At 34.0% G+C, this 17,026-nt stretch overlaps 2 protein-coding genes across 5 annotated transcripts; both read left to right on the plus strand.

The window, feature by feature from the left end:
* The first annotated feature begins 2,460 nt into the window (after window positions 1–2,460).
* LOC108836651 (NADP-dependent malic enzyme 3) lies at window positions 2,461–6,093 on the plus strand. The gene is made up of 19 exons (XM_057008931.1): window positions 2,461–2,627; window positions 2,795–2,915; window positions 2,991–3,065; window positions 3,137–3,288; window positions 3,379–3,484; window positions 3,565–3,630; window positions 3,718–3,813; window positions 3,905–3,976; window positions 4,065–4,148; window positions 4,232–4,330; window positions 4,416–4,463; window positions 4,554–4,607; window positions 4,685–4,783; window positions 4,863–4,952; window positions 5,031–5,108; window positions 5,203–5,277; window positions 5,358–5,448; window positions 5,589–5,717; window positions 5,828–6,093. The coding sequence occupies exons 1-19, from the start codon at window positions 2,485–2,487 to the stop codon at window positions 5,914–5,916; spliced, it is 1,767 nt and encodes a 588-aa protein (XP_056864911.1). The 5' UTR covers window positions 2,461–2,484; the 3' UTR covers window positions 5,917–6,093.
* A 4,714-nt stretch (window positions 6,094–10,807) lies between these two features.
* LOC108851778 (auxin-responsive protein IAA28) lies at window positions 10,808–14,516 on the plus strand. 4 transcript variants are annotated; one of them, XM_057006969.1, is made up of 8 exons: window positions 10,808–10,981; window positions 11,153–11,464; window positions 11,773–11,837; window positions 11,958–12,823; window positions 13,311–13,450; window positions 13,616–13,722; window positions 13,901–13,944; window positions 14,033–14,516. In XM_057006969.1, exons 1-4 carry the CDS (start codon window positions 10,857–10,859, stop codon window positions 11,978–11,980), a joined length of 525 nt encoding a protein of 174 aa, XP_056862949.1. In that variant the 5' UTR covers window positions 10,808–10,856; the 3' UTR covers window positions 11,981–12,823; window positions 13,311–13,450; window positions 13,616–13,722; window positions 13,901–13,944; window positions 14,033–14,516. The 4 variants fall into 4 exon arrangements, with proteins under 4 accessions (XP_056862949.1, XP_056862950.1, XP_056862948.1 ...); XM_057006970.1 differs by having other exon boundaries at window positions 11,958–13,477; XM_057006968.1 differs by having other exon boundaries at window positions 11,958–13,450.
* Window positions 14,517–17,026: the final 2,510 nt, after the last annotated feature.

The raw sequence follows: 17,026 nt of genomic DNA on the forward strand, positions 1-17,026 counted from the left end.
TTTTAGATGCTTTCGAACCAACAAATATAATAAGATAATTTTTTTCTAACGATGTTTTTAAAATTTTGAATATGATTGCTGCTTTGTTTTCTTATGGTAACGTTGTCTGTTTAAAAAGATTGATACATCGAATGAGGGTGAAACGTAGGCTCAATCCAATCAATTGCTTCTGTGGAACCAGTTGGGAAGTTAAGTCATGTTATGTTTACAATAAGAAGAAACTTTGTTTTTTATATTATTTTTTGTAACTTAATTTGTTTTTGATATTGGTGTCAATGGTTATGCTTCTCATCTTTATTCTTGAACTTTGAGTTTAATAAATTTATCTTTTTGAGAAATCTTACAAGCTTACTCTTTTTTCATCGGTTCAATTCTGATTTGGTTATCTTGCTTTCTGATTGAATTTTATATGGAATCACAAAAGGTGAAATCCGGAAAGTGATGAGGCTGGATTGTTCAATCTGCTTAACGATAAAATAGAGATTCGCAAACAATGATATCATCACACCAATGGTGCATATAGTTGCTTGGGCTAATACAATTGGATGGTAAAATTTTGTGGCCAATACTAAAAGAGAAAACTGCGAGCATATACTAGCTAAGTATTATGTTCTTCTAGGAGGTACAAAGGCACGTCATGCATTAAGTTTCGTTTTTTTGGTAGGGACAAAGGGTTAAGAAATTCAAGCTTCTATAGTTATAATCTCAATTAAACTTACATTTTCGAGGGTTACTATTCAGGAAGGATATGGATTGCATTGATATGTTGTAATACAAGAGTTAAAATCATCATTTGTCAACCCTTCAAATGATGATAAATATAATAATGATTTTAATAAAATTCATCCCGCAGCATAGTGCGGAAATTAATCTAGTAACCTGTAAAAACGTCAACCTTAACCAACCTAACCAAAATATTAACTATTTTAATACTTAAATTTATATGTAAATATATGTTGATTTAATATTTATTATTCAAAATAATAATATTTTGTTTAAACTAAAATATGTTTTAAAGTTCATGACTTATGTTATTTTTTGTTAAAATTAGGAGATACTCGAAATACTTGCTGTTTTTCACCTAAATATTCAAACGGAACTAATTTTATGTTTAAATTAGGTATTTAATCATATGTTATAAAATTTATTTGTCATTTATTTTGGATTTTCAAGATTTTAAGTTATATTTTAATTTTTATATTTGTATACGATTTAGATAGGTAGTCAAACCCTAACAGATCCCACAAGAATATGAACCAAACTAAAACTTATAAATATCCAAATTAATTTTTAATTATTAACATTTTTAACTAATTTCGGATAACTTTAGATCTTAGTTTGGATTTCAGTTTGGATTATACTCATACTCCAAAGTATTAAGCTCATAAGTTTCGTTCGGATATTTTTTAATAGTGGTTCGGATGCAATTTCAATTTTTTCGGTTCGGTTTTAGGTAGATACTTTGGGTTGAGGTAAAAATGCCAATACTTAAATCCGAGTATTATGAATCAAGCCTTAATCGACTAATCATTTGGGGGTCAAACTCGACTTATAATGTGAATTAGATTTCTATGTCACTTAGCCACATAAGGTGGTAAATTTGAGTGTGGTAAGTTTCGAAGTCAAAATGCTTAACACTTTTCCAAAACAGTCGTACCATTGGGATTACTTAACATCTTTCCAAACCCACTGCACTCTGGACCATCTTTATTGCTGCATTTGTTGGAGCTACATCTACATTTACTTCAGTTTTATTTACGCGTATAGGCTGAGCCTATAATGGTAACATACTTATTGCACTTGTCCAACTACTTTCATTATTCATGGCGTTTCAAAACGCCATCACCACGTACCCATACTATTTGGTGCTTGATTCTTTTACTCTTCAGCCATCATATTTATCAACTAGTGAAAGTTGAAAGAAATATCCTTTGTAGCAATAAGATTTTCATCTTAAGATCTTTCTCTCATTCAGTGACAAAAAAAAAAAAAAGATCTTTCTCTCATATCTCACGATTGTTAGTTGTGGTTTCGTGGCCCCGGTATAATAATAATCATCCGTTAACTTCTATCTCACGCAATTCTCAAATTCCATATTTAAATTTCTTCCGTCATTTTCTTTTGATGTGTGTAGTACTTTTTGGGATTAAATAATATAGTCAATTAAATTAGCTAATTTTTTAAAAAATATAAACTCTTATTATTGTTACCCTTTAATTTTAATGCAGTAAATAATTTATTGGTAAGAAGAAAAATGTAAGAATTTCCAAAAAAGAAGGAGACCAATAGAAAGAGTGTGATAGAAACCAAACCCATTCTCCGCGTTTTTTTCAGACCTCTCAAAACCAAACCATTCTCTTCCCCTTCTTACTCTCCCATTCTCTTTTTATCTATCCTTTCCTTCCTAAAACACTTCACCTACCCATAAAAAAAAAAAGCTTTCATCTTCCTCTCTCTGTTTCAGATCGTAATCAAAAAACAAAAATGGCTCAGATCTCCGACGACTACGTCTCCGAGAACAGGTCCGGCGGCGGCGGCGGCGGCGGCGGCGGCATTTCGGATGTCTACGGTGAGGATCTCGCTACATTGGATCAGCTCGTCACCCCTTGGGTTACCTCCGTCGCCAGGTCAGACACACACACACTCACGAGTCACAACAAAAAGATCCAAAAATTTTGATACCTTTGTTTATTTATTTATTAAATAATATATTTTTAAAAAATCACTGTTGTTGCCTTGTTGTGGAAGCAAAGAGTCTATATTGTTGTTAGGGTTACAATTTTGTTGGGTGCAGTGGGTATACATTGATGCGTGACCCGAGATACAACAAGGGACTTGCATTCACTGATAAAGAGAGAGACGCTCATTACTTAACTGGTCTTCTTCCTCCTGTCATCTTATCTCAAGATGTTCAGGTAATTTATTTATTTACTCATTCAAAGATCTCATCTTTGTGCTGATTTCTCTCACTTGGTGTGGCTTATTATTAGGAGAAGAAGATGATGCATAACCTCCGTCAGTACCCTGTTCCTCTCCACCGTTACGTCGCCCTCATGGATCTTCAGGTAGATTTGCTTTTTTTTTTTTCTTTGTTGGATGCAATGGGGGAGCTGATGAAAATCTGATATCTTTGCAGGAGAGGAACGAGAGGTTGTTTTACAAGCTTCTGATTGACAATGTGGAGGAGTTGCTTCCGGTTGTGTACACCCCCACGGTGGGTGAGGCTTGTCAGAAGTATGGGAGCATTTACAGGAGGCCTCAAGGTCTTTACATCAGTTTGAAAGAGAAGTGAGCAGATCAACATTCTCTTCTACAGTACCGGTTTTGATTCAATTATTTTGTGTGTTTTATAAGTAGAGTGTGACATTTTGTTTTTAGGGGAAAGATTCTTGAAGTGTTGAAGAACTGGCCACAGAGAGGGATTCAGGTTATTGTTGTCACTGATGGTGAGCGTATACTCGGTCTTGGAGATCTTGGTTGCCAGGTAAACACCGTTTTTAACACTCCATCCCTCTTGTGATATGCCTTCTTTACCCTTTTTGTTGGTTTTGAATGCTCCTACAGGGAATGGGAATCCCCGTGGGCAAGCTTTCTCTTTACACAGCGTTGGGAGGGATCCGTCCATCGGCTGTAAGCACTGAAACAAAAAGCTGCTGAAAATAATTTTCCATTTATGCTTGATTCTGTGTAGTTCTGATGTTAATGTAACACATGCAGTGCCTTCCAATCACAATTGATGTGGGTACAAACAACGAGAAGCTCCTGAACGATGAGTTTTACATTGGACTTAAACAGAACAGGGCAACTGGCGAGGTTTACTATTATCTTTCTTAATTTTCTCTACTCTTTGACATACATATGTTTTTCAGAAACTGAAGAGTTGTAGTTGCTTTCTGTTATTCAGGAATACGCAGAGTTTCTGCACGAGTTCATGTGTGCTGTTAAACAGAACTATGGAGAAAAAGTGTTGGTGCAGGTAAATCATACCATTCATACTTCTAAACTTGTTTTTTTTTTTTCTAATCTTGTGTTGATATAAACATTACACTCACTCTTGGTTTCAGTTTGAAGATTTCGCAAACCACCACGCGTTTGAGCTTCTCTCCAAGTATTGCTCCAGTCATCTCGTTTTCAATGATGATATCCAAGTAATATCTTGTCTTCAGTTCAGCATATCACTTTTTGAGTTTTACGCGATGTAAAAACTTGTTTTGTCTGTGCAACATTGCAGGGTACTGCATCCGTTGTTCTTGCTGGGCTTATTGCGGCTCAGAAAGTGCTTGGTAAAAGCCTAGCTGACCATACCTTCTTGTTCTTGGGTGCCGGAGAGGTGAGACCTGAAAAAATATATACCAAATAAGTTTACTGTCTACTATTTGTTTTGCTGGTAAAGCTTTTTTTTTATATCTTTGAAGGCTGGAACCGGAATCGCTGAGCTAATTGCTCTTAAGATTTCCAAAGAGGTTAGATAAGAGTAGTCTTTTGACTTCATGCTATTTCTTTGATACCTTTGCTCCTTCTTGTCAAGAATCTTTAACTGCATTGTGTTGTAGACTGGAACACCAATCGACGAGACTAGGAAGAAGATTTGGCTTGTGGACTCCAAGGTATTGTTGATTACATCGTTGATAACTATTGCTTTTTTTTGGTTCACTTATGAAACATGCTATAAATGATCTTGCAGGGACTGATTGTTAGCTCACGCATGGAATCTCTTCAGCATTTCAAGAAGCCATGGGCACATGACCACGAGCCTGTCAAGGAGCTCTTGGGAGCTGTTAATGTACTTTAAACAACTCATCTCAAAATCTCTTCATGCGTAGATGACATATCTAAGTATTCATAACATTCTCTCAAATCAGGCAATCAAGCCAACCGTGCTCATTGGAACCTCTGGTGTGGGGAAGACTTTCACAAAGGAAGTAGTGGAGGCTATGGCCACCTTCAACGAGGTTTTGTTTCTTTTCTGCTTTCTCGGTATCTATGCTTCTTGTTTCTGATGCTCTATTTTTCTGTGGTGGGGGTTACAGACACCCTTGATTCTTGCTCTCTCAAACCCAACTTCTCAAGCCGAATGCACGGCTGAACAAGCTTACACATGGACCGAGGTAACAATCTAAAGCTTATTGATTGACACCACCTCAACAAGTAAATTTTCATTTTGATGCAACTAAAAAATAAGATGTGTTTTGATTATTATAGGGCCGTGCAATCTTTGCAAGTGGAAGCCCGTTTGCCCCTGTTGAGTATGAAGGCAAAACATTCTTCCCTGGCCAGGTTCGTTTGTTGTTTACTGTAACATTTTTATTAACGATCCACGGTTAATGTTCCCTTCGATAACACCCTTCTTTTTGCAGGCAAACAACTGCTACATTTTCCCAGGTCTCGGTCTTGGTTTGATCATGTCCGGTGCCATTCGTGTCCGTGATGACATGCTTCTAGCAGCTTGTAAGTACACAATAAAACTGTTTCAAGAAACTGATGTTATAGTTAAAACTCGCCAGGAATGACCATAAGTTTATAACATCAAATTACAGACCATTTATTGAGTGTTATTTTGTAATCCAATTTGTTTTTTTTTTAATCAGCGGAAGCTCTGGCCTCGCAAGTGACTGAGGAGAACTTTGCGGACGGGTTGATCTATCCGCCTTTTACAAACATCAGAAAGATCTCTGCTAACATTGCAGCCAGTGTGGGAGCCAAAACTTATGAACTTGGTAATTAATTAGTTTACTTTATTCTCCCATATGTACAAAATTATTATGATGTCAGAAAATAGTTACTTTTTTGCTTAAAATGTCTGATATCATGTTGTTTGTTGTTGCAGGACTGGCATCGAACCTGCCTCGTCCTAAGGACCTGGTCAAGATGGCAGAGAGCTGCATGTACAGCCCTGTCTACAGAAACTTCCGTTAAAGATTCTTTTCCACCATCCATTTTGTCTCCCCCCTCCCCAGCTTTTCTTCTTTTCTTTTTACTTTTTGCTTCTTCGGTTTTGCTGGTACACTGGACACAAACTTTTTTTTACTGTTTGATCGTTTTTTAAAATATAATTTCAACTTGAAGTACTGAAATATAATACTTTTTCTCTTTTATGAATAGTAAAATATACATGACTCATTTTGTCGTATGCCTTAGGTTACGACTATGTTCAAAAAATTTGTTAGCTGATAATCTTGCACTTTGACAAGGTCTAGTGTCTAGCCAACTTTTTTTTCCTTTCCCAAATGAAACTCATTTGTAAAGATTGACTGTAAGTCTGTAATCAACTTGGTAAACTATACGATATAAAAGTGTCACTACGTAGTGATATGTGTGTATTAGATTATTTATTATACGTTAATTTATTGTATAATTTTTTGAATGAATAGAAATTTAGATATCAGTTCTGATGCAGTTAATCTATTCAGAATTTTAGAATTATAAATTTAAATATGATTCGAAATTTTACAAAATTTGGTTTGAATTTGGTTTTGATTTGGTTCAGATTATTATAGTTCTATTTGGATTTGGGTATCCATTTTAATTTCGTAATTTTTAACAAAAATCTAGTCTTTAAAATCCAAAATAATATAAAATAATAATAAATGTAAAAATAAATATTCTACACTTATTTACATACATAATTATTAGACCACACTTTAAAAATACTAATAAAAATGGTTGGATGTCATGTCAATATTGTTGGGTATATTGCAAAATTGATGTAGCCTATAACAAAATAACGTGTAGTTTCTTAAAAATTATTGGTAAATATAATAAAAACACGATACAATCAAATAAAAAGGGTTAGAGATGCGTCAGAAATAATGTGATCTATATACTAAGTATCTGAACTCTGTTTTCAATCAATTTCGCGATTTTTTTTCTTTCAAAGTTTTTTTGATTTCTAATTTGTTTCTAGTAGTCTGATTGTGTTTCCAATTATTTGTCTTATATGAAAACTCTGTAAAGAAAAACAATATTTAGTTGATTAAACTAAAGATCTAACTTTGTATGGTGTTTTTCACTTCTGTTTCTTTAATTTATAATTAATCGCAATTATTTGTTGTTTTCGTTTATATAAGCTTCAACTATAGCTAAGTTTGGGAAAATACAAAATTTTCAATTTCTAAAGCATTCTCATTCCTGCATATTAGTTGATGCGAATCTTAATAATTTTATAATTTATTTATTTTAACAATTATAATATTAAGTACTGAACTTTAATTCACTAATACAAAAACTAAAAAAATACAGAAATTAAAAATGAGCTGATTAAAAATTTAGTGTATGAATACATTAAATTATCTGCAATGGAACTAAAAAAATTAGTGTGCAAATACATTAATTATAAATTGATTGTGAAGTTCATAAGCATTCTAAAAATTGAAATAACTATAAGGCTGTCATGTGTCAATTTATATGTGAACATATTTATTGACAAATGTTTCTCTTTTAGTATATGGGGATGTCTTTGTAAAAAAAACACAAATTTGTTTAATGGGGCAGTTTTCCATATTATTATTTTCATCAAAATTTAGTTAATGTAAGATTAAAATAATTTATCTAAACTACCATGTTTATGTCCTGTTTAACATTTTTTTAAAGATACATATTTAGAAAAAAATTATTTTTAGAAAATATATTTTTGTATTTTCACACGTTTTATCAATTAATAATAGCTAAATTTTAACTTCAAAGTTAATTATATTTACTAATTTTTATTGATTTAAAATTATAAAAATAGCAGAAAAGTTTATACATTTTTAATAAAATTTAATATATTTTTAATATGTGTGAAAAATTAAAATATATATTATTTTTAAACAGAGATATTATAATAATGACCTTTCAAAAGAAAAATTACTGCAGAAGATGTTTGCAAATTGATCTTTGGTACTAAGGTCATCATTTTTACTGGCACAGAATGCAATGATTATAAAACATATTTAAAAGAGAAGAATAAATAAAAAGAAGTGTTTAAAAGCGAACACTTGAAGTGATTTTGGGCCTGAAATTATAATCATTGCAAAGTCAATGATCCCATCCATCATATCTCAAAACTCAAAAGTCAAGAAAAGATATATAAATCAAATTAAGGGACAGATAAAAAGCGAGAAAGAGATTAAAAATGCAAGTGGTGGCCCTCCATTAGTGCCATTGTTATTTATGATAATGATGGTATCTTTGATTTATTTTTCCTTTTAAGAATGGGTTGTACATTCATTGAACACAATTGTATAATTGTTCTTAGCCTTTTTGCCTGATAATGTCTTTAAAAATGATAGGCATGCCTAAATGTGTATCGACCATTGATATCAAGATTTTCATCATAACTTCTTCTTTGGAACGCATTATTTTCCCGTATTTCTTTCTATTGTTTTCTCCTCTGGATGCTCAATTACAATAGCTGGACGGACTTACTTGAATTGATTCGATTAAAGAGTTTTGTAATCTCGAGCTGAATATAATCCAAATCTTTATGACATACAAAATTTCATAATTCTTACTGTATACTAAGATAGATACATCATTGCTACCTGCATTTGTTAAAAATATATATTGCTTCGTGTATATACTTTATAATGATCTTATGATTCAGGATTGGACAGACATAGAATCGGCTTATCTTTTTGGCAATACACTTGCCTATTCGTTGGTCTTCTATAAAGGACGCAAATTTCAAAATTTAAATTGTGACAACAACAGAACGAACCCAAAACACTATTACAACCTTTGATATCATTAGTTATAGGGGTAATTAGTCATGGTGTATTTAACAACTGTACGTATGAGTAATCCCAAATCACGGTCAATGGCCCAAAACTAGCTGCAAAATGAGAGTTAAGCATGCATGAGTTTTTTTCTTCTCAACATGTTAATTTCAGAAAATGAAGTGGTTAGGTTACAATGTTGCTTCTTATACAAATGTTTCTTGGCAAAAAAGTAAAAACAAGAAGACATTAAGCTTAAGCGAGAGATGGCAAGCATGGTTGGCTTCATTCAACCATTTTCCCAACAGATTTTGAAATCAACCCAGCATGCATGAGTTTCTCTTCATACCCTAACTAGCCCATTTTAGTTGATTTTTGCACCCATCAAATTACAGCTTCTTTGATTAAATGCCATAGCTATTAATTTTCTTATTGAGTTGAAAGATCCTTAAACCGCTCGTTATAGTTCTAAAGTTACACTTGATTGTCTTATCGGTATCATTAGCTTAAATGTAAGATATCATTTCATGAGTTGATATTTCCCCTAAACCAAACAATTATTCAACTGGAAGAAAGGAAAATGCAGGCCAAATTGCAGCAAACAAAAAAATAAACAGAAAACAATAAGCTAGTAGTGGAATTGTTGTGAAAAATAAAGAGGGTTAATGGTAGTGGAAATCTATGTATGCATACAATTATTTTTTAGCATTAAAATAAGAAATAAAAATATTTTATTGTGAAAATAAACAGAGAAGAAACGAAGACCTACTACTTTTCTCCTTTTATTGGTAGGCGATCATTTAAGCATGCCTAGGAATCTCTTTCCACTTTCTTCTTTCATTTAGTTTGTCGGCCTCCATTCTCCAATTTTTCGTAAAATGTTAAGTTGCTTTTAGAAAATGCTTTTAAAAATGGAGATAATGGAGATGATGATGGTGACGATCCTGATAATCACATGATGTAACAATCATGCATGCATTATATACTTCTTTCTCATGAGTAAATATAAACACGGCTATATATGTACATATCAGATATACAATTTCAAATCCTAATTGTCAAATTAAATATGAATTTTCTAGACTAATCTTTCAGGTTTTTTTAAACAAAAACCGAAACACACATGTCAATATGCAGAAGAGAAGCAAATGTAATTGCAATTAGGTTATTACAACCTCGATCTAGGAAGAAAAAAACAAGTTTCTTGCTTCAATACGAGAGATCTTTTGTAAACTTTTTTTCATTAATTCTCATAAATTCTATATTTTCTTGGATTCGAAATTCAGATCTCATGATCTAAAACAAACAATTAATGAATCATTAATTAAACCATTGAACTAAGGAAACTTCCAAGACGGTTCTCTTTATGTTAACTAATACTAATTACTAGTAAAGTCTTATGTCTAAGGATAGAAATGTTAAGTTCAAATTTTAGTAGTTATTTGAGGAAATAATTTAACAATGGACTCTAGTCTCTTGCCTAAAAAAGATTACGGGTTTCAGTCCAAAATGCTTTAAAAAAAATCCAATAGTTTGATAAAATCGTTGTGATGAATTATGTTTAATTTTACTATGGGCTTCTTAAATACTCCCTCCGTTTCAAATTATATATCGTTCTAGAGGAAATTTTTTGTTTTAAAATAAGTGTCGTTTTCGATTTTCAATGCAAAATTTATTGATAATATTCTCTTTTGTATTTTTCTATTGGTTAATACATGGTTAGGTGTATTGGTAATAGTGTTTTTATTTTGGAAATATGTAAAATTAAATGTTTTCTTAATCTGTGTGCACAAGGTTAGAACGACATGTAATATAAAACGGAGGGAATATATAATAGCTCTAAATTTGTATATTCAACTTTTTTTTTGTTTTATCATCTGGTACAATAATAAAATAAATACTATTTGTACTCTTGTGCATATATAGTAATCGTTATATGTATGTACCCTGTCATATTCATACACGTATGTAAGGCATCTTGACATTCTGAATCCTTTCATGTAAGAGATCTTTGTTAGGTGGTTATTTATGCAAAATAACATGTCTTTTTTTATAAGAAAATAAAAGGTACTTTTGTAAAGATTGAGATTGTAGTTCCTTGCCAACCAACCATCCATATAATGCTCCCCAACACCAAAATATTACAACACAAACCAAGAAATGGAAGAAGAGAAGAGACTGGAACTTAGGCTGGCTCCTCCTTGTCACCAACTCACTTCCAACAACATCAATGGACCTAAACAAAGAAACCTCGCCAAAGAAACACCTTTTGTTTCCAGTAACAGGTTCTCTTAGTTTAATCGTTCTAACAATCTGTCTAATAGTAACATGATTATCAATAGATTCCAGACATGGCTATCTCAGATATCTTGATTGGTCTGGTTTCGGTTCAAGATTCATCCAACTACATAAAAAAAAAACTGTTATCAGTTTATAATAAGATATGGCTAAAGCAGGGTGGAGGCAGCTCCTGTGGTGGGATGGCCGCCGGTAAGATCTTCCCGGCGATACCTAACGGCACAGCTAAAGGAAGAGATAAAGAAGATTGAGAGTGATGAAGAAAGAGAGTTGTACGTTAAGATCAACATGGAAGGAGTTCCCATCGGAAGAAAAGTCAACCTCTCGGCTTATAACAACTACCAACAGCTTTCACATGCCGTTGACCAACTCTTCTCTAAGAAAGATTCGTCGGATCTAAACAGACAATACACTTTGGTCTACGAAGACACTGAAGGAGATAAAGTTCTGGTCGGAGATGTTCCTTGGGAGTAAGTTGATGAATCAAACAAAATCAAATACTTTTTTTTTTTTTTTGCTATAAGATTCAAACAGATTCAAACAAAATCAAATATTGACATTATAATAAGTCTCCGAAAGTTAATTTAATTATATCTACCTACCTTTTGAGCTAAAATTTAGAAAAATCATATATATATTAAACAATGAGTTCTCCTAAAAAGAGTTTTGGTCATTTCTTTTCATATGATACCATTTTAAAAGGTTTAGATATATGTATTTGGAATTTTTTCATCTATTTGTTAGACAAACTAATGACATAATTAAGCATATTTGTTAGGATGTTTGTATCAACTGTCAAGAGGCTGCATGTTTTAAAGAGCTCCCACGTTTCCATGCTCTCACGTAAGATTACTTTTCTCAGTGAACTTTACTAAGGTTATACATATATCAATCTACTACTGCCTTCTTTTTTCTTACAGCTTAAGTTAATTTCTATGCATAATTTCTGTTTTCTTTTTCCAGCTAGGAAACACGGCAAGGAATAGAGTGAGGTTCGCCACAATCATCAGTTCGATGATTTGTTTTAAAAATGTAATTTATGGAAACCATGGGGCTTTGCTTGATTTACCGAGTTTTTTTTTGTTCGTTAGAATTTGTTTTTCAACTTATATTCTAGATTCACTACAAGAAAAAGTGGTATTAATAGCAGAATATGATAGCACGATTTTCGTAAGTGCCATGAAAGACCAAAAAAAGAATCTGGTTAACATTAATAGCATTTTATTAATGTTGTTGTGAAAAACTTTGAGAGTGGGAAGGGAAAATCAATAATACCGCTATACTTGAATGAAAATTACACGAGCGCCAAATATATTCCCTCGTTAAGATAATAATTTCTTTACTTAGGTTAAATGGAAAAAAAAAATCAGTATCACCACGAGACTTGAAAAAAAAAGAGACAACCAAGACCAATACACTTTTACCTTCAAACATCTGGGAAAAAAGCTCTCGATAGAAACCAAACCCTAAGTACGACGGATCTCCCCCGGTGCCGGTAGCCGTAACCGGTCTCGGAGGCCTCTCTTCCCCCTCCTCCCTCCACCGTCTCTACTTCTCTCTCAAACCCACTCCTCCCTCCACCGTCTCCTTCGCTTCCCCTCACTCCGCCGCTCTCTCCTCTACCGCCATCAACCTCCTCGACTTCCTCCGTAGCCATCCCGACGACTCCTCCGCCCTCCGCCTCTTCAATTCCGCCTCCAAGCACCCCAACTTCTCCCCTGACCCTGCTCTCTACGACGAGATCCTTCTCCGGCTAGGCCGCTCCGGCTCCTTCGATTCGATGAAGAAGATCCTATCCGACATGAAGAAGACCTCCTCCTGCGAAATGGGTACTTCTCAATTCTTGATTTTGCTAGAGAGTTACGCTCAAATTCGACTCGCACGACGAGATTCTCGTCACTGTTCACTGGATGATTGATGAGTTTGGGTTAAAACCCGATACACATTTCTACAACCGGATCCTGAACGTCCTCGTCGACGGCAACAATCTGAGACTCGTTGAGAGTGCTCACGACCAGATGAGCGTCTGGGGGATTAAACCAGATGTCTCCACGTTTAACGTTCTCATCAAAGCCTTGTGTAAAGCCACGTTTATGATCCTGATGCTATCTTGTCGCTGCATTCTAGTATACTCTTCTCTTTTACTCATGAGTTGAGTATTAAAATTGTGTGAAATTTTTCAAAGACAGAAGATGTCTGCCTGCATGAGTGTTATACTCTCGGTTCTGAGGCTAAACCTGTCTAACTATATATTGTCTCTACTTTTGGTCCCAAGAGGAATAGTTTGTTGGTTAATGGTATGGTTCTGTTTGATAGATTTGCAAAGAGGAAGTTAGATGACTCAGTTTTCTTGGGAAATCGGCTCCAGATTTCATATGCTCCCGAGTTCGAGAGCCTCAGTGACACCAAGGATAAGTTGGAAACAAGGAGGAAAGAAGTGCTTTCAATATCCAACCGTAAGCTTTTTTGCTTTCCCACCTCAGGTAGTCTTCTTACAAAAAAAACAGAAAGAAAGGTTTTTTATCAATCATTAGTTAGGAATTGTACTAGTAAAGTGTGTTTTGTGGTATACTAAACTTTTTAGACGATTGACAACTCTATATGTTTTATCTTGTGAACAGCTCAGAAAGCCAAGAGCAGCGTCTCACAAGTCACAAAACCAGCTTTGACCCAAAAGGATAATTTCTCACCACAAACGGTTAAAACTGTGAGGGAGAAACTCAACAAGGTAAACAAATCTTCCCCAAGTTTGTAACATAGAGTTTAAGCATTAGCTTGCTCGAAAATAAAAAGAGACCATTGTTGTGTTTGCTGAATTGTTTGGACTGTTTCCTTTTAATTGTTTTACTCTCCAACTCTAGTTTCTTCCTTGATTTAATTGATATTTATACTTTACACTTCTACAGTGCAATGAATAAACAGTTCGTCGCAGTTTGTGCAACACCATCAGGTTCAAACTTTAAATTTATTTTCTCTCCTTCTTCTTCTTGTTTTAGCTTCTTTTTTCTTTTCATGTAAATGTGTGTTCTCTTTCGCAGATGTCGAGACTTCTTCCAAGGATGAATCACTTTTGATTACGACTGTGGAAACCAGAAACAGCAACGAAGTCCTCGTTGATATATTAATCTTTAGTGTTCGTCTTGCTTTCTTGTTTGCGGTTTATGTAGGTTTCTAACTTGCTACAAATTCACTAAGTCCTCGTGTTCAGGGGCTAGATTCTGAGCTTAGTGCTGACGGTGTTCTCTCATATGTTACGAAGTAAGAATGCCTGCTGCTACGGGTGGGGTGGAGTACTGTCGGTGTCTACAGAAATCTTGCTGCAACGTAAGAAAGGGTGCTAAGAACGGATCATTTGATGTGGAGTAAGAACTGTATCATCTTCTCTTTTTTTTCTTTGCAAATGAGACTTGTGTTCTTCTTTTGAGATTTGTAACTTTAAATTGTATCTCCTTTGGAATTATGACAAAAATGTTGTGTGGGATATTATATTTTTTATTATGGAATACAATTTCATCTTCATTACAGGTTACTATTTTGCAATTGCAGTGGTTCATATGATCAGCATATGGTATAATTTTAAGTTATAGAAGACTCACTGAACGCGAATAATATAAGCTACAACTCAATATATACAACTCAATATCAGTGCTATAAAACATAAAATAAAGCGCACCAAAAATGAGCTAGTATAACATGAATCATAGCAATGACATATAGCTACAAATGAATTATTTATAGCAAAGTATATCTACTATTATATAGTTTAATATAGCATGGTTCATGTGTCATTAATAAATATAAAACAGCATTTAACAATACGCTATTATATGTTATCCTATTATAGCGTCTGGTAAAAACGCTATCATATCCTACCATCCTATTATAGCGTCGGCTGTAATAGCATTTATGAAAACGCTATAAAAATACTAACATAGCGCTAATCGTCTGCTATCAATGCCCATATTTGTTGTAGTGATTTTTTTTTTTTTTGCTTATGGAAGATGATTTTGTGTAAATATGTTGTTTGCTTAAGTAAGCTGTGTGGTGTGGTATTATGTATTAATCGTGTGTATAAACTATAAAGATATTGTAAACAAAAGTTGAGTATTGCTTCTAGTAACGTTGTTGTTCTTCAACATTCACCATTGTCTCACTCTCATGACTATGATCACAGTCGCATCATGTCATTTCAATAAATTTATATAATGAGAAACGAACTGGTTTCCACTTAGCAAACACCATATATCTCAAATACTTTTTGCTTTTTTTTTTTCTTTTGGCAGACAAACTGTCTAAGATAGAAAGTAATTTTAAGAGAAATTGGCACAGATACACCTGAACATACTACTAATTTGCGACATGCCCTTCCATAGAAATCACTTTTTAGTTTGACGATTTTGTCCTTATAAATGCACAACCTTTCGATTCCCAGACGCGCTTCGCACAGAGAAAGGTGTCAGAAAACTCCTTCTCACCTATTGAATAATTCGAAGTACTCTGTCGCTTCTATTTACCAAACAGTTGCATTTATTTTCATATTTCCAACCCAATATTCTTCTCCTTTTTACAGTCTCTCTCTCTTCCTACACCGTAGAGAAACCCCCTTTTCTTTTCCAGAAACCTTAATTTCGTAATCGGTGAGATGGATGAGATTCTGCTACCTCCCAGAATGCTCACTGCAGGAGATGAACCGGTTGGTGAGCGTGTCAACTCGTATCACAAAATCAAAACCACCAGAGCCATTATCGCCGCACTCGAACCAGAAGAGTTGGAGTTTCTTTAGAACTCAACTTTTGGCAAAATACTTTCGATTGACGACAACCCTCTTTTCTCGGGTGCTTTTGGACATTACGTTATAGTTATGATTCTCAAGATCAACAAAAAGTATGAGTTGCCAGGTACCCGACTCTGTTAACATTTTTATTACCCGATAACTTTTGTCCTGTTAAAGACAGTATTATCTCGTTAACAATGTCATTGGAGAGTTAAACAACGCTTAAGCTGACTATTTTGTTTAGGATGGACTCTTAGCACCTCAGATAAGCTAGGTCGCAGAAAGCTCGAGAAATATTTAGCAGCCTGCCTAAGTACTACATCACTGCTAAGAGATTGTTGACAACTAACTTAGTTAGAGGAAGCGTTAATGAATTGTATTAACATAGGGTTTCTATAGTAAAACCACATTGCAGGAGTTTATGGTTATATTTGATGCTAACCGACACAGATACCGCTGATAAAGTGTTTACTAGTTAATCTAGGAATTGCAAACGTTAACTATTGTTGCTTGGATGCGATATCAAAATAGGTAGCCGTTAATATTTATATTTAACCGTTAAATGATGATTTACATGGTAACCTAATTCAGGCGCATGTGTATTTTTAGGTTCCAGTGAAGTCTATTCTCGATGATCCGTACGAAGAATGGTCTGATGGCTTATATTTCCAATGGGTTGATGAGTCTGTCCAACCATGATGTTATCGGTTATGTCTAATACTTATCGCTATGATCAAAGATTTTGTCTGTTTCGTCTATGTTTTCCTCCCCCAAGATTTATTTCTCATACTTCTCTCACAATGCAATTTCTGTTTTATTATATTTTTCGTATCAGATAACTTTCCAGGGCAAATGCAACCACTAATCTTTCCAATCTAAAGTTATCTGTTAATTTCCTTATTTTCTTTGGTTAACTGGCATGATACTGATGACCATTAGGTTGTAAGTTACACTCATGTTAGCTGTTAACCATCATGTTACTCTTATCCGTGTTAGCTGTTAACCCATATATTACTCTGTTATGTAAATCAATTAACACATAATAAATTTTTCATACTGTTTGTATTCAACTAATGTTATCTTCCAACTGCTTTGCTGCCTGTTAACACTCTTCGCAATTGATATTCAGCATAACATGTTATCAGATAATCTAATTAGTTACCGTCAATGTGCATGTTAACTGTTAACTCTGACTATAAACGTTAACTTACCAATTTATATTCTTACAGCACTAATTTTCTTATTTTTTGGGGTTAAC

Source organism: Raphanus sativus, chromosome 4 (genome assembly GCF_000801105.2).
Source record: "Raphanus sativus cultivar WK10039 chromosome 4, ASM80110v3, whole genome shotgun sequence".
NCBI classification, from domain to species: Eukaryota; Viridiplantae; Streptophyta; class Magnoliopsida; order Brassicales; family Brassicaceae; genus Raphanus; species Raphanus sativus.